Source organism: Dasypus novemcinctus, chromosome 24 (genome assembly GCF_030445035.2).
Source record: "Dasypus novemcinctus isolate mDasNov1 chromosome 24, mDasNov1.1.hap2, whole genome shotgun sequence".
Classification (NCBI taxonomy): Eukaryota; Metazoa; Chordata; class Mammalia; order Cingulata; family Dasypodidae; genus Dasypus; species Dasypus novemcinctus.
In genome coordinates, this window is record NC_080696.1 from 29,739,181 (window position 1) to 29,756,984 (window position 17,804).

Genomic DNA, 17,804 nt, shown 5'->3' on the forward strand with positions numbered 1-17,804 from the left:
ATTTTTTAAAGGCTGACCTTCCATTTTCTCCAGCTAATCTGTGAACTCTTTGCTGTCCTTTTAATACTTTCTCCTTTCCTTTATTCAGGCAAAGACAGCTTCCTATGCTTGCAGACTGATTTACCATACCTGAAATGTAACTCCTCAGAGATACTTTCCCTGGCCAAGGGGAAGCGGCCTGATCAGTCCGCAGCATGACCCCTATGTCTTTCCTTTCTCACACTATCACAACCTGTCAGTGACTGGGATCACCTGGGAGTCACCAGATGGGCAGATAACCCTTTACCTTGGTCACATTCCTTCCTCCAGAGTCACTTGGAGACTCCAAGGTCTGTTCCTCCCCGATGAACAGACCCATCATTGACTCTGAGAGGCATCATGAAGGAGCACCCTATTTTTATATAGAATCACAAGAGTTGTACCTACTGCCTCCCAAACAGACACCAGCCAAGTACAATGGGAACTTTTAGATAAAGGCTGTAAGTGGCTCTGATATCTGTGCATAAGACATCAGTAACCCTGGAAATGAGATGGGAGACATTAATGACTCAGAACTTGTTCTCCAGGCTGACATGTGTTGGGGTTTGTTCGAGTTCTAGCAATGCAAAACAAACTACCCCAAAACTTAGTGGTGAAAAATATATATTTATTATTCTTATAGTTGAGAGATTTGGATAGGGCAGAGTGGGGCTGGCTTGCCTCTGCTCTGTGATGTCTGGGGCCTCACTTTGTAGACTTGAGGACTGAGGGAACTCATTGTCTGGGGCTAAAATGAAACAAAGGCTGTTCACTCACATGCCTCGTGGTTGATGCCAGCTGCTAGCTGGAACCTCAACTGGGCTATCGGCTGCAGCACCCACATGCAGCCCCTCTATGTGGCCAGGGCTTGGGTGGGTTCTATAGGTGAGTGTCCAAGGAGAGACCTGATGGAGCTCAGGATTGATTCTGAAGGCAAGGCCCCCAAGACATGCTCGGGGGTGGATGTGGGATGTGAAGGAAAGAGGCAGGCTGCTAACACCAATGGCTTTTAGCCAGAGCAACTGGGTACCCCGAGGGCTCCAGCTCTTTGTTCCTCCTCCACCAGATGGGCCCTGGGGGTTGAAAAGTGGGAAGTTCTTTACCTCCAGGCACACTCTGCCACCATTCTCCATGGCCACCTCTCTGTGTCTGACCTGTGTCTGACCCCCTGATCACTGTGTTGGACCCTGCTCTGAGCCGAGGAAGCCAAAGCTGAGGCTGCCTGGGCCGAGGTCCCAGATGCTTTGAGTCCACACCAGTCCTGGCAAGGGAGCAGGTTTCAGAGGGAAAAGAAGACGTGAGTTCCAGTTGGGAGGCTGGAGCAGCCAGTGAGGACTTCTCATATGTACTGGCCTTGAAGGATGTTAAGATTTCCTCAAGTTCAAGCAGGGGACCTGGCCAGTGGGGAGACATGAAGAGGGAAGATGGTCACATCTTGCACCACCCAACACGACCGCCCTGGCCCAAGCCACCTGGGTGATGGCAGCAGCCTCCTCAATGGCTTCCCTGCAGCAGTCAGAGCGTTTCACTTAAAACACAGATCAGATCCTGCCATTTCTCTGCTCAAACCACCAGCCCTCATCCCCAGGCTCCCCATCTCAGATTGGAAACCAAAGTCCTTCCGAGGGCCTAAAGGTCCTCTAGGTTCCATGTCCACCCCAACCCCACCCCCGACCTCCTTTCTCATTACTCTCACAATCACTTCTCCAGAACAGGAACATGGCTTCTTCTTTGTTCCACATACATGCTAGGGGAACCCTCATGTCAGGGCTTTGCCCTCGCTGTTCCCTCTATCTGGAACTCATCCGCTTTAGGTCCACACGTGGCTCTCCTTCACAGTTCATGACAGATTTCTACCCAATGTCATCTGCTGGAGGGCCTGCCCCACATGCATACCCCATCCTGCCTTTTTCTCATCAGTGAAGCATTATTTGAGTTTATATTTTATATTTATTTGTGTACTCATTTTATCTATCTCCTCCTGCCCCGACTCCAACACCTATGCTGACAAACTTCCAGAAGGCACAGCTCATCTGAACTGAATCTCCAGAGCCTGGACTGTCCAGTACAACATTTATCTGTGAATGAAGGAAATCTTAGCCATGGAATGTAATGCCCTGGTGACTCTGGGTGGCCATATCTTTCAAGGTCAGGTGAATTAGATGGCCAAATGTCATGCTCAAAATTACTAAAATCTTTCTGTAAAATTATGTCCCCACCCAGTGTCCATGGGAATTTCGTGGTTAAACAGAAAGGTGGGACCTCAGTCTGAAGCATTGGCCAGCAGATCACTTTACAAATGCCTGAAGAGTGTGTTATCTTCTCCCGTGGACAAGGAGACAGTGCCACACTCTCATCTCTCAAGGTCTCTGAAACATGGAGACATGGTTTCAGAGTCCCTGCTACGCAATGAAGAAAAATTTTAATGATTAAAACTAGTACTTAGGGGAGTGGGTGTAGCTCAAGTGGTTGAGTGCCTCCTTCCCATATATGAGGTCCTGGGTTCAATCCCTGGTACCTTCTAAGAAACAAACAAACAAAATACCCTGGTACTTAGACCTTCACAAGGTCAGGAATGGTTTTGTTATTTTGCCTACTGTTGAGTCCCCAGTGCCTAGAAAAGTGTCTGGTACTAAAGATTTGTTTCAAAGTCATACCCATTAGATCAGAGATGCTTATATGGGGCAGGCACAAAAAGAAAGATCATGCAGAAGTGTCCTACATGTATTGGGCAGATAGACCTTCAAGACTTATTAATTGAGAAAAGCAAATTTCAAAACAATAGGTACAGAAGGTTTCCAGATAGGTAAAAAATGCTATATATTTCTTCATGAGTACAGAAAAAGGTTGAGAAGGCTATGCTCCAAACTGACAGGAGGTGCTTCCTCTGGGGGAAGGAGCGGAAGAGGAGTGGGAAAGTGAAAAACTCTTTTCTCCCTCCCTGCCCCTCCCCTCCCCTCCCCTTCCCTCCCCTCCCCTCCCCTCTCCTTCCCTTCCCTCCCTTCCCTTCCCTTCTCTTCTTTCCTTTTCCTTTTGTTCTCTTTCTTTTTTTCTTCCTTCCCTCCCTCCTCCCTTCCCTCTGTCCTTCCTTCCCTCCATCCCCCTCCTTTCCTCCCTCCCTCCCTCCTTCCTTCCTTCCTTCCTCCCTCTCTCTCTTTCTTATATATTTATTTATTTAAGGAATTGCTATACTGAGAATATATTTGCATAAAATATTTTAATAAACATGTATGCATAGATTTTTTAATTTAAAAAATTGTTTTGAGGTGCTGGGGCTGGGGTTTAAACAGGACCTCATATGTAGGAAGCTGGAGCTCAACCATGGAGCCACGCTGGCCCCTCCGAGTTGGTTTTTTAGTTTGTTTGCTTCTTGCTTTGTTTGTTTGTTTGTTTTGTTTTGCTTTGTTTTTAGGAGGCATCAGGAACCAAACTCAGGACCTCCCATGTGGGAAGCAGGTGTTCAACCTTTTGAGCCACATCTGCTCCCTAATTTCAATTTTTAAGAGAGGAAACTAATTTACTTAAGAGTAGCCATAAAGTCTGAAAACATAAGTAATATTATTTTATTTTGTCCCAGATTGAGCTTCCTTGATTACTTCTTCTGAAGCATGCTGAAGGCACACATTTATTTAGTGGAAATCAGAAAAACAGATCATCCAAAGAAATATTGCAGGATGGATGGAGTTGCTGTGTTAACACTCCACTCTCACAGCAACTTTGAGCAGCACAATGAATTACACATTGTAGGACAACGCACTGAATTTACCATGTAATGTCACTAACATATCATGTATTGCAATATCAGTGAATCATTTTAATTCACATTCATCTATGTTTCCACACTCCAGATTGGCAGCCATTGACAGATAAACAAATGATTGCAAATATTGTAGGCAATCATAAAGGTATGCAAAGTATGGCTAATATGAGTGCAAAGAATGGAGAAAATTTGCTCCAAGCCTTGTTTCCCCAATGGTTCAAGTGTCTGCCTTGAAGTTTGCTGGGAAGAGCAATGATGTAATGGCAGGGGGAGCAACTAGTCTTAAACAGGCTCCAGGAGATGCCTATTGATTCCAACCATTTGCTGCTGGCTTCCTCAAGCAAAAGTGATCAGGGGTAGAGGGAGGAATGACTTGGAGCCAGAAACAGGGTGGGTAGGTTCTCTTGGGAAGAGGGACTCCAGGTCCCCGACTGACATCACTTTCTTAACATAGGAAAAATCCCAAAGCAATGGCAGGAAAGAAGAGCAGGGGGAGGCACCCAAGATGCCTTCCTAGGGCTGAGTGCCATGGCAGAACATGCTTCCTTGGGGTTCTGCATCATATGCCCCCCTGCCTCTTTGCAACTCTGTAATGGCATTTGTTGCTGAATATCTTTTTAGGATTTGTGTAGATAGTAATGTGTAACAGGATGGTTAGGCACTGGAGTCTGTCCACCTGGGTAGGAATCCCAACCTCACTAGCTCTCCTTTGACCTAATTAATTCTCTAAGTCTCAGTTTCCCTCTTCTGCAAAAGGGGGATAATATTAGTTCTTCCCTCAAAGGACTGTTAAATAAATACCTAGAAAATGCTTAGAATAGTGACTAGAACATTTGTATGTTCTCAAAGAATGTTAGCTATTACTATTCATTCAGTCATTCCAACCAGTCTATTCATTCACTCATCCATTTATTCATCCACAATTTCATTCACTTCTTGGTTCTTTCATGAATGTGCTTCATGTACACCAGACACTGTGCTAAGTACAGCAGATGTAGGGCTAAAGGAAATAGGATTCTTGCCTATGACAAATATATAGTGTATAGGGGGAGAAGGATAGACTTTTATGCCAAGGTGGCTGTAAGACAAGGTTCTCTAACAAGACATGAGCAGTGCAGGGGAAGCATTGACAAAGGAGGGACAAGCTGTGCTTGGGATGCAGCAAGGTGGGTGGGTTGTGGGACGGTTGCCCTCACTGCCTGTCCATCTACTTTGCCCTTAGGAGCAGCCATCTTGAAGCACCAAGGGGAAGCTATATGTTGAGGCTGACAGAGTAATCAGAGAACTAGATTAAAGGAGCCTGGGTCCTTGAATTGCCTGACTGGGCTTTTAAATGAGAAAGAAAGAAATGTCCATTTTGGTTAAGACCTGGTATTTAGGGTGTCTCTCCTATGGCAGCTTAGCACCGCCTGGTTCTCGGGTGCAGCCGACAGGTGCATTTGCTTCTCACTGACTAAGCCACAACCTCCAACTTCATTTCTACCAGAAATAAATGTAGTGTGGCAGCCTCTGCCTTATCTCCAGGTGGGGTGCAGGGTATTATTAGATACAACTCTCATAAGACTTATGCAAGGGTAGTTAAAATTCTGCGTGGATTTTTTTTCTAGTTTTTTTTTTAACAACTTTATCGAGGTATAATTTACAAGCAATGAAATTACTCAATTAAAATGTGTAACTCAATGAGTTTGGTAAATGTATACAGCTAATGAATGCATACCTTATGAGTCTCTCTTGGGGGTGGAGACCCATGCTTTTGATGTCTATGAACCCAGGGCTGGCACCAAGTAGGTCCTCAGGAAATATTTACTGATAAGTCTGATGCTTGAGGGAACAAGAGTCCGGGGAAGGTCTCACATAAATCATAAATGAGAGAGATTTAAAATCTCCAGATTCCTTTCTATCCATGGGAAACCAGAGCAGATGCTGATCTATTTTACCCAGTTCACCTGGTTCAGGACTGGACAGGGTCTCTGAGGAAAAGTGGAATGCCCCTTTCCTCACCAAGTCAGAGGGCAAGGCACCAAGGATCCACTCAGAGAGATGCTGGAGTTTGCAGGGAGGAGAGAAAGGCTTCTCACTGCGCAGCTGTGTGCTGCGTGCTGTGTGCTGTGTGCTGTGGAACTCAGAGACCTAGCCACATTCAGCCACCAGAGGTGGGGCCTGGAAGATTTCTGGGAAAGCCTGATGTTGGGAGGACAAGTGGACAGATTCCGATGTCAGATGCCCCCAGGAGAATTCTGGAGGTGGAAACTGGTGCTGGAGAAGCTCAAGATGGCAGGAGAGGGGGCTGCTGGGGCAATCTGCTCACCACTGTTTGAGGGGAAATGGTGTGTGAGTTTCCCATGCGTCAGTGGACCCCGTGAAAGGGAACTGGGTTCAAACCACACTCATTTCAGGATTGTTAGAGGTAGTGGGGTACCTCCAGGGGCAGAAGCTAAGGGGCATGTCATCCACACTTGGGCACACATGGGGGCAGAAAGCCTGTATCTAAACACCAGCTGTGGAGGGTGCTGGTGGCCAGATGGTATCAGCACCAGGGAATGGGACTGTTGTCACTTTGCTACTTCCCCTCTCTCTGCTCCAACTCTGAAGGACCAAAGAACAGGAGGGGAGGAGGAAAAGGAAGACAAGGAATGGACTGTGCCCCTTCTGCAAGCATGGGGCAGGCCTGAGCTGAGTATAGGGGAGGACCTTTGAGTTGGATGTGAGGTGGAGGTTTTTATTTCGCCTGGCCTGGTCCTTTAAAGTTCAGAGAGTGAGTTACAGCTGCCAAAATGGGGTTAGTAAGTGCAAGTGTCAGGAAAGTGATGGGATCTGGTTGGGATTATTTTAGGGAACAAAGAATGAGAAACCAGCAGAGTGTGAATGAAGACAGAGAAGGATCCAGGTAAGTTAAGCTGTGGGCTGGCTGAGGCAGCACCTCCCCCCTGGGCTGCAGGAGGCTGCAGTGGTTGAGAGCACCATGGAGAGGAAGCGTCCTGGGGAGCAGGCTAGCTCACCAATGAACAGCCTGCTCTGGAAGGGTTCTGTGAAGACTTTTTTTTTTTAATGAGGTACTGGGGAATGAACCCAGGACCTCGTACATGGGAAGCAGGTGCTTAAACCACTGAGCTACATCTGCTCCCCTGGGAAGACATTTAAGCTCCCTCATCTGATATCTGTGGGGCGTCCTAAAAGGGTTCATTCAACCCCACAGACAGGGCTTGAGCCCTTTTGGGCCAACGAGCTCCCACCCAAGGCAGACTAATCTATTTTTGGATATCATATGAAGAAGTTCTATATTCTAAAATAGAAATATATTTCTAAATTGACTTGATATCCATCTCCTTATTTTGCACCTGGGGTTGCACAGAACAAGTCCATTCCCCTTGGATATTGAAACTAGAGAACAAGGCAATGGTACTCTCATCGTATGTTCATCCCTTCTCCAGAAGTCATGGTTCCAGCCTCCTTCCCTTCTCTACCACCTCAGGTGAAACAACAATCAGTGGGAATCCGTGCGTGCAATCTCTCTCTTTTTAGCATTTATTTTGAGGATAAGGATGTGCATGCCATGGCAGATGACTGACCATTCCCTTGTCTCCACAGTGGCCCAGGGGAGGAGCAGGGATGTCTCAGCTGCAGGCTGAGGTCAGCAAACAGTCCAGTTCTCCCCCCCCCACCCCCCTCCCCCCGTGTTCATTCAGACACTCCCTGGGTTAAGCAGCCAGAGAACATGCAAAAGTGATCAAGTTGTGTGCCAGGGGAGCTGGCCCACCTGGAGGTGAAGGGTGGTGCTGTGTCCAGGCAGCCATGGGGGGGGCGCTTCCCAGGCTGGGCAGCCCTCCCTGCTCCAGGTTACCCAAGTTTGCATGTGGGGCCACCAGGGTCCTTCACTCAGCCACATCGATGGACAGCATGGCCTTGATTGCAGGGAACTTGTTGCATGAGAAGTCAGCAAGCAGCTGCTTGGTGCCACTCCGAGTGGGCAGGAGCTCAAAACGGACCCGGGACCGCTCCTTGGGGCGCAGGGAAGGCACACTGATGGGGAAGGGGATGGGTTAGCATTTATGGCAAGGTATGCAGACCTCTGGCTGGACAGGGTTTCGGGGGCCTCATGTCCTACTCTAGGAGAAACTGGTCAAAGTCACTCCTTCTTCCTCCCTGGGTCACTGAGCCCCACCAACCCAGTAGATACTTCAACAGAAGCTGGGGTCTCATGACCTCCAAAATATGTCAAGTCTTGAGGACCAGCCCCAAGTTCTTTCCAGGGGTTCAATTTAGTGAAGTCCAAAGTAAATGCAAATATATGTGTATGTGCATTTTCTGCTTTCACCAATTCTCCCAGTTCCCTGGCCTCACCTAGAGATGCATACCCCGAGGCTAGCATTGGCTACCCTGACCCCACCCCCATCACCGCCCTGGCCGCACAGGCCTGGGACTCACTCAATCTTGAGGCTGCCCCGCAGCAGGCCGCTCCCCTCCACCATCAGCACACAGTCCTTCACTGGCTCGTCCAGGGGGTTGGAGAAGAGCATCTGCACATTTACAGGCTGCCTCACTCGTGCCTCGTTCAGCACCTGTGGAGAAGAAGGGCAGCAGGGTCATGACACTGGCTTCTTATCCCCTTCTGCCACTCAGTGAGAGCTGATGGGGCTGGGCTGGGAGACTGAGGACAAAGAAAGGGAAGACTGTTTATTTGTCCCCACTAAGTGCCAGGCACCTGTAGTGTCAGAGACCTCCAGACACCCAGGCAAGATGGTACTAAGAGATTAGTATCTCCCCCTAGGTACTGGGAGAGGAGCACACAGGGCAGTGTCTCAGAGCTCTCTGCCTCTCGCCCGGTGAGTGGACTTCAAGTCCCTCGTCCAATTCATCCAGGGGAGGGAGGAGGAGCCTGCTTCCAAGCACAGCCCAAATCCGCTGAGGGCCACTGCTGAGCGTTAGGAAATTGTAACGAAATAGTACTCTCTTTGAACCTCCCGCACATGGGTCCTGTTTCTTCCCTAGAGCCTTGACTTGCCCTCCCTGAGAGGCCCTCCAGGCATTGAAGATGGTGCCCACAGGCCCCCAAGCCAGCTCCACCCTCCTCTGCAGCTGGAACACCTTCTGCTCCTCTTTGTTGGACATGTTATGGGTCTTCCACCTTGATTTGGGCTGCTCTCCTCTGACTGCACCCCAGCCCATGGATGTCCTTCTAAAGTTCTGGAGGCCAGAGGTTCCCAGTGTGCTGTGTGTCGTCTGGGCAGGGCTCCCACACAGCACTGTCCTGGGTCACGGGTCAGGGAAAGGTTTCAGGTCAGAAATGCAACCTCAACTAGTCACTCTAAACCAGGGGTTCTTAACAAGGGGTCCATGAGCTTGAATTTAAATAAAAAAACATTATTCTTGTGGGGATGTGTTGGTGTGGGTGTCATATATTTATTAAATAATACACAGTATAGTGTGGACTTAGTAAAGGGTCAGTGGAAAAAAAAGTTTAGAACCCCTGCTTCTAAACGGTGACTGCTGTGATGCTCTTCCAAGATCCAGGGCTCTACTTCCTCATCTAATAGCAGCAATCATCTCTACCCTGCCTTCCTCCCTGGACTGGAAGGACCAAATGAGATCATGGATGGGGAAGAAAGCATTTTGGAAACAGAAACTGTAATTGTATGTCTGATGGATTTCTTTTCTTCTTTTGAGGATCACTGGAGGTTGCTTGTTTTATTGATTTGGTTTTTATTTTTTATTTATCACTAATCCTCATAACAACTATTTTATAGTCTACAGCTGAAGTTCAGACTAACTTGGTAAATTGGCCAAGTTCACACACTAGTAAATGTCAGGACCTACCTGGTTCCAAAGCCCAAAGTTCTTTTCACTAGGCCCTGCAATACCAATGATTTGTGAAAAATTGAGTCATTTTAGAGGCGATGATCCATAACTGCTCCCAGGGAACTAATTTCAGCATAAGGTATGATTTGGAGATGAAGTATAATTCCATGCTTTGGGATATAACAAAGCTACCTAAATGGTCCCATATTTTTCATGTTGATGGTCAATTTGAGATTCCCATGAATTTGTTTATCTGCCTTTATTGCTGCTTACCACCCTATCCAATTGATCCAAATAAATAGAGTATATGATCAGGACCACCAGAAACCTGCATCTCATTGCCAGTGGTTCTTGGGTCAGTTTGAAGGAGATGATGCTGTGGAACCAGGCTCCGATTTTATGGTCTGATTACAGGGCAATGCTAATTGCCAGTCAGTGCCAGATGAGATATAGGAACTCTGCCAAAATGGTTATCTTTTTATACAGATTGCCTTCATGAATTTAAAAAGATGTACCCTGCTCCTAGTGAGCTATGCATTGATTCATTCAATCAAGACAAGAATGACTTGATTCTCTGAAGACTTAAATAGAGGGGAGAATGTGTTAGTGGGAAATTCCCAGAAAGACACCTAAAGGGAGAAAGATCAGGTGCTTTTTGACAAGATTAAATAAAGTTCTTGATGGCACATTTCTATCCTTTGTATAATCTGATTTTCTTTTTAAAGATATTATAGTATCTTGATATGGAAATTCAAAAGATGTAGAGAGATGTTAAATAAAAAAAGATAAAAACTATAAGATCAGAGAATATTGGATAAGGCAATATAATGCGGGGCGGGGGGAGAGTGGGGGAACTAATTTCACTGGTCATTCTAGGGGAGAATATCCTTTCCTAGGCTCCAGAATTGGGGTTTGGCAAACTTTGGCCAAACAATGTGTTTTCAGACACATTCTCAGAAATGCCTTGCCAAGTGGCAGAAGCTGCAATAGGCAGAGGAACCATGGACTGACAGGAAATCTCCCCTGTCCTGGACGAGGAAGAATGCAAACACATAGACAAGTAGATCTGGAATGTTTCAATCATTCTATCCAGTGGAGGTAACTTTTTGTTTTTGTTTTGTTTTGTTTTACAAATATTGATTGAATACCTACTAAGCACCAGATATTGTACCAAGGGAGACAGTAAGGAGGCCAAAACTGGAGTAGCATCTGACTTCATGAAGTTAACCCAACAATTGCACAAATAAAGGTATCATTTCAATGGGGACAGATGCCCTGAAGGAGGGCAGGGAGCCCTGAGGGTGTATGGCTGGGGCAAGGTCTAATTTGAGGGTTAGGAGGAAAGGCTGTCCTGAGGAAATGACAATTTTGTAAAAAGTGAGCAGGAGTGGGGAAAACAGCTCCAGACAAAGGGAACAGCATGTGCAAAGACCCTGTGAGCTTCAAGAAACTGAAAAGTGAGGCTGAGAGTATCTGAGATGAGAGCAATGGAGGACCACATAGGGTTTTAAACTGGAAGTGATAGGACTAGATATGTTTTTGTTGTTGTTGTTTGTTTGTTTTAAGATTCCTCTGGCTGCAGTATGGAAGTATGTGGCAAATCTTGCCCTTCAGAGCTTAGTGGGTAAGGAAGATGAAGGGATGGAATAACACTGCCTGGGGTTAAAATGCCATGCCATTGCAGTGTCAGGAGCCTGTTTCGGCATGGTTTCCAAACTGGCCCTGATAGTAGTTCCCAAAAAGAAAAGCTTTTGTAAAAATTAAGCATTGTTTAGTGTCTCCCAAGGTAACTGCTGCAAAAACACCACAAGCACAAGTTCTTGCCTACCTATAAATGATCCTGTCACGAAACTCCTATTCATCCTCCAAAGCCTAGCTCAGATGTCCCTCTTCTGCTATGTCTTTTCCAACCTCTAGAATAAGACAAATCCTCCCTATCCTGATTTATTTCTAGGCTATGTATACTTTCAATGCTGTCTTTCTCACACTTTAGCACAAGCAGGGTACCTCACAGAAGTGGCCTCGAAAACATTTTTGTTCATTGAATTGTTGAGTGTACCTTGTAAAAAGCAGCTTCACCAAAACAAACAAGCAAACAAACAAACAACAACAACAAAAACAGAAAGGAAAAGAAAGGAAGAAAAGAGTATGGAATTTCCTGGTTGGAAGGGAATTAAGAAGTCCTACCACCAAGTGGATATTTTATTTTAGCCCTACTAAAGTTCCCATAACAACCTTGGGCATAAGTTTAGCACTATTTACCCAGTCCTGTGCCAACAGTCTGTCAATCCAATCACCCCACAGGGAAATATTTTACTATCTCTGACAGAGTTGGAGCAATTAGGACTCTGAGATTAAGGGACCCATATAGTGTCACTGCTGTAAATGGTGGGGTGTGGATACAAAGCCAGGTCCATTTGGTTGCATGCCCCAATCTGAATTATTGCCCTTTGCTTCCCCCAGACTGATTCCCTAGCTTCTGAAGGAGGGGATACCCCCTGTCATTCTGAAGTACAATCCAGACCAAGCTGGATGGTGCAAGGCACAAGTGCAGGTGAGCTGTGTGGGAGAAATGGCAACCCACATCAGAGGAAGTGCAGTGGGGCTGAGGGCCTGGGGGGATCCTTGGTTCCTCTTCCCTCACTCTGTAATCAAGAACCCCTGTGGCTGGGGTGCAGCTTAGGGATGGGTGAGGTGAGGCAGGGCAGCCACAATTATCCTGCTCCTCTGAAAGTCTGGGGCTTAGGAAGCTAGTAGCATTGTGATTGGACAGGAAAATGCAAGTACTGTCTAGACAACTGAGACAGATGGTCGATTCAGCAGAAGCAGGATCCGCTGGACCCAAATGGCCACCCTGTCCTATCTGCCTGCCTTTGCCAAGCCTCTTGCTCCTGAGCTTTGTGCTACCTTACTTTGGTGCTCTCTACCCTGGGCTGGGGGGCTGGGCCAGGGACTTGAGGGGAGGGTCAGGCTTAGAGTCAGCACAGGTGATCCCAGTCTGGTACCAAGGAAAGGATGGAGTGGCACTCAGGCTTCCTGCAGACCTATAAGCCCCTATACACCTGGGAGTATAATCCTGGGAGGGAGCCTACAGACAAAAGAAAGCCCTTTAAAAGCAGAGCAAGAAGGAGTCTTCATTCTCAACCAGAGCTCTCATGCATTTTGAAGATGCCTTTGCTGGCTACTGATGGGCTGGATGCCATGGAAAGGGTACTGGGTTGGCAATTCCAGGACCTGCAGCCTGACCCTGGCTCACAGTAACTGGCTTTTCCTTTCTGGGCCTCAGTTCACCCAGGTGTGAAATGGCAAGGGACCTGGAGATTGGGCTCCTAAGAATCTAAGATTCTGTAACTCTGGGATCTAGAGGGTGGAGTCATGCCCATTTCCCATCTGCAACATAAACACATCCTGGGCTGGGTTGTGGGCCATTGAAGGACATATCAGCTCCCTGAGAGCAAGACCCACAGGTTATGCCTCTGTGAGTCTAAGAGAATAGCACAACCCAGAACACAGCAGGCGCTCAGTACCTGAGTGAGTGAATGAGTGACCTGAATGAAGCAAGTCCCCTAGCCCCCCCTTCTGGCCATCCCCACAGTGTGCCTAGAACCAGAACCAGAGAAGCTGCAGGACATATGTGCCTATCTGTCTCACTAAACAAGGAGCAAGAACACTGGCCTGAGCAGGAGCTCTTGGCTGATCTTTTAGACCTGAGTTGAGCCTGTTCTCTGCTTCTCTCAGTAGGAAAGAACCAGCATTTGTGATTGTGTGTGTATGTGGGGGGAGGACTGCAGCTCACAGAGGGCTGGGGGGGCCATGGGGCTGACTGGCTGTGGGAGGCTCTCCCTACCCCAGCCACCGTCAGGGAGCCTTTACCTCCAGGGTCAGGGTGGGGTTGTCCAGGATGATGTCACGCTCCACCAGCACCTCACCCTCATCAGAGACCTCGCATAAAGCTGTGGTTCGGATCATGTTGTCTGCCGTCAGGTACTTCGCATACTGAGCATATGGAATCTTCACAGGGTATTGTGTTTCTGGAAGGAGAAGTAAAGGCAGCAGAAGCCAGAGAGGGTGGGATTGGCTTCTAAAATCTTCAAAGGCTGATGCTGAGTCATGCCAGGGTGAGCTGGCCAGGGATCTGTAAGCCAGGGCCTGGCTGAACCCTCCACAGGCCAGGCTCTGTGGGAAATCCCCCTTGTTCCATGCGGGTCCCAGAGCAGGGCCAGGGAGAGACCAGGACTCAAGTTGGATGGGCAGATTCCCAAGAAGCTATTGCTGCTTCCTTGCCATTCTAAAAAGTGTTAAAGGACAAGTTTCCTTCAAGGGCCAGGGTAAGAATAATAATGTTAATTTGCCTAATAATAATGATAATGCTGAAAACAACAATAATAACTATGAAGGGAAGCCAGGGTATCGGCTAAATAAATGCTTAGGATCCTACTGCATAATCTAATAATCTAGGATTCTATTGTAGCAGTATTCCAAACTATCTTCCCACCTCTAATCTCTACCACTTCCAGTCAGATAAGACTTTATATGACTATTTTTCCCCTTCTAAATCATTTCCCTCTGCTCAAAAATCTTCCATCGCTTCCTACCGCCTTTATTTTTTTTTAATTTTTTTTATTGACTTTGTAATAATATTACATTAAAAATATATATATATGAGGTCCCATTGAACCCTACCACCCCCACCCCACCTCTCCCCCCCCCAGCAACACTCCCTCCCATCATCATGACACATCCATTGCATTTGGCAAGTACATCTCTGGGCACCCCTGCACCCCATGGTCAACGGTCCACACCATGGCCCACACTCTCCCCCATTCCATCCAGTGGGCCCTGTGAGGATTTACAATGTCCGGTGATTGCCCCTGAAGCACCATCCAGGGCAGCTCCATGTCCCAAAGACGCCTCCACCTCTCATCTCTTCCTGCCTTTCCCCATACCCATGAGCCATCATGTCCACTTTTCTCAATCCAATGCCACCTTTTCTATGTGGACATTGGATTGGTTGTGTCCATTGCACCTCTATGTCAAGAGGAGGCTCAGATTCCACATGGATGCTGGATGCAATCCTCCCACTTTCAGTTGTAATCACTCTAGGCTCCATGGTGTGGTGGTTGTCCTTCTTCAACTCCATCTTAGCTGAGTGTGGTGAGCCCAATAAGTCAGATTGTAGGTGCTGGAGTCTGTTGAGGCTCAGGACCTGGCTATCACATTGTCAGTCCAGAGATTCAAATCCCCTAAATATATCTTAAACCCTGACACTAACTGCAGTTCATACCCCTCCCCCTGATCCTGTCTGACCGAGCCCAGCCTCACCTCTCCCTTCAGTGAATCTCCAATTTGTCTCATGGTCTTGTCAACAAAACAGTACATTCCATGCTTTCACGTGCACGGTTCCCACAGATGGAGACACCCTGCCTCCTCCCCAGCATCTGGCTCCTCCCTGAGCTTCAAGGCCCCTTCTTCTGGCAAACCAGCCCACAGGACCTCACATTCATATCAGTGATAATGTTGCACTTCAACAGGTTTTTCTCATGAGTGTTACTTCCTCCTCTGCCTCATGCGGCCATCCATTTGTGAAGGGGCCTGGGGTGCCCTCCACTTTGTGTCCTAGACTCTGAAATGAGACGATGAAGAGGAGCTGCCTTTGCTTTTCACACCAGAGGAAGATGCCAAGCCTGCCACAAAGGTGACGCCAATGGGCTCTTTGGTGAGCTGGTCGGACCCTCTGTGAACTCTGAGGTTCAGAAGGGAAAGGGACTAACCATGGTCACAACACGGAAGGCAGGCAGCGTCAGGACAACACACCCAGCTCACCTGCCTCCTTGCCCCTTCCATTTCATTCTGCTGCCTCTTGCCTAAGTATGCATTCTTAACCATTTCCCTCATGAGAATTATTTTTGGCCTACAAGAATAGCTCTACCTTTGAACTTTGAAGGTAATATAGCAGTCAGGCAGTTACTTCTGATATTGAGAAGATTTTCCCTAAAATGCTGCCAGAAGACATCATGAGGGAATGCTCTCTTCTGGCAAATGTAACATGTCTCAGTTTCTCTGCAGAAAGAATTCTTTCAAGATGGGCTATACAATTAATCCATTGGTTTTTTTTTAATTAGTTTCTTATGTGAAGCAAATAACCACCCACCCTTGTTAATCTGCTTTGTAAAATCCAAACTTTTCATAACAGCTTGAAGGATTTTGCCAATCTGGACACACCTGCATTCTAATCCTTCTTCAGTACCAATCTTTCTCTGCTCCACCCTGCCTTCCCACCAGTACTACCCAGGGGCAAGTAGTCACTGTTCCTTCCAAATGCTCAGACTTCTGAGAAAAGCTGTCACTGTCATTAGGAATCAAGAAACTCCACCTACCAGCTTTGGGGGAATGTGGGGCAAGAATTCAAGACCCTGTGGTACATTCCAGGGTCAAACTGGAAAAATGACTGGTTACAGGAAATGAGTGTGACCTGGGAGGGGTGGCAGCAGTACAACGTAAAAAAGAAGGGAGTGGCACTGGATTCAGCATCAGGAAAACTAGGACCTACAGTCCAGCATTGCCACTTCCTAGCTATGACACTTAATATATTAAGCAAGTCACTTTAATTTCTCTAAGCCTCAGTTTCTGTCTCTAAAATGGGGATTCTGAAATTTGCCTTATATAGAAGGTCAAATGAGATAGTATATAAAGAAGTACCCTGCAAATGGTGTGAACTGGCATATACTATAAGGTATATTGCTGCTGTGGCTATTAACTGCCCAAGGCTGCCTCCTCCCCATCCCTAACCCCACCGGAGTGAAAGGATTTTGGTTGGAACCACCCTGAATTGCATTGTTCATGGTGATAGCAGCTTCAAAGCATTACAACCCAAGGCTTAACAACAGAGGTGGTTGGCTGCTCTGTCCTTAGTCAGCTGACTAGTCTAGAGCCCATGGGAATGATCTAGCCCAAAAGAACATCAGGAAGCTTGGATGTATGGTGCCCCAACAAATCCAGGACGAGTTACCTTCTTCCGGGTCCAAGGCTATCTTGATGGAGGAGTCCTTCCACACCTCGTGGACAAGCGTGCCATTGTAGACAATGGTCCAGGCTGTCATGTGCACTGTCACCATTTTCATATCGCTGGTCAGGTTTTTGAGGATTAGGACCAAGTTGACTTCCTTTCCCACTTGCAGAATGCCATTGATCTTGAACTTCGCAGAGATGCTGGGCTCTTGCTCATCTGCTACCAAGGTCCCTGCAGATGTTGGGCCAAACTCTCTGCTGGGTTTAAGTTTCCCTAAAGCCTTCTCAAACACATGTCTTTCCTGGCTGGAACCTGTATGGAGGGAAAGGAGATTAGCATCTCAGGAAGGTGGTGGCAACTGGTATAAAGGACAGAGCCTGGTAGCCTGGGACAACCAAAGGTCTGTTGCTGCACCAACAACTCTGTTAGCAAATATCTAAACTCTCGGGGTCTCCATTTCATCCTTTTTAACATGAGGTGCACTGGTTAGCTGGTGCGCTTCCTTCCTATCAGCTCTAAATTTCCAAGAAGCTGAAAGCAAAGTTTTGTTAGAACCCACATAAAATTATTGTATGGCTTGATGATTTGCTTGTTTTGTTAATTAGATTAGATTTCATTGTTTCGGTTTTTTTTATAAAAGTGATTTGTGAGATTTAAAGAACATACAGATCATTTAAAAATAAATGACGAAACTGAAACTGAAAAAAGGCTGAAATGAGTTCAGCAAAAAAAAGTTTACAAAATAGGATTGATTTCATTTTTTAAAAAGTCTTTTAAACTGCTTCGCTGTGCTATTCTGATTTGTGTCACCTCTTGAGAGAGTGGCCACTTTTGTCTGTCAGTTTTGATAAGAACTTCCCATTCTTGGGATGGCTCCTAAATCATGATTAGTGTAACTGATCAAGAAACTTCATGTTTCAAAAATATCCTGGCTGAAGGGAAGGACAGGTTTGCTGAGTCAGACTAGAGTCACAGGTGCCACCATGTGGGACAGCATAAACGATCCACAGGAGGTGACTGGGATGTGCAGAGGGCATTGCTCCTGCACATCATGAGCTGAGTGGCCAAATCCAAGCAGCAGAGCCAGGGCTGAGGTGGGAGCAAGTTCTCGGCTCCCACTATGACCTGAAGAGAGACCTGATAAAGAGGGAAGGGTGTGACCTTCCAGGAACACGGACAGAGATACACAAAGAATGACGGCATGATATCTATAGATCACAC

General features: G+C 46.9%; 1 protein-coding gene across 10 annotated transcripts in view; it reads right to left on the reverse strand.

The window, feature by feature from the left end:
• Positions 1 to 624: 624 nt before the first annotated feature.
• The window catches only part of TGM3 (transglutaminase 3), a 159,044-nt gene continuing 141,864 nt past the window's right edge, over positions 625 to 17,804 (reverse strand). For 7 of the 10 annotated variants that reach the window (XM_071211605.1, XM_058286811.1, XM_058286808.1 and 4 more), the window contains 4 exons: positions 16,584 to 16,895; positions 13,448 to 13,605; positions 8,204 to 8,337; positions 7,281 to 7,798 (listed from right to left, as the gene is read on the reverse strand). In XM_071211605.1, the coding sequence (XP_071067706.1) occupies positions 7,651 to 7,798; positions 8,204 to 8,337; positions 13,448 to 13,605; positions 16,584 to 16,895 (752 nt within the window). In that variant the 3' untranslated portion in view covers positions 7,281 to 7,650. Of the gene's footprint in view, positions 1,413 to 7,280; positions 7,799 to 8,203; positions 8,338 to 13,447; positions 13,606 to 16,583; positions 16,896 to 17,804 lie in introns of those variants that run through there. The other 3 variants (XR_011647298.1, XR_009183174.2, XR_009183173.2) reach the window with 1 other exon arrangement.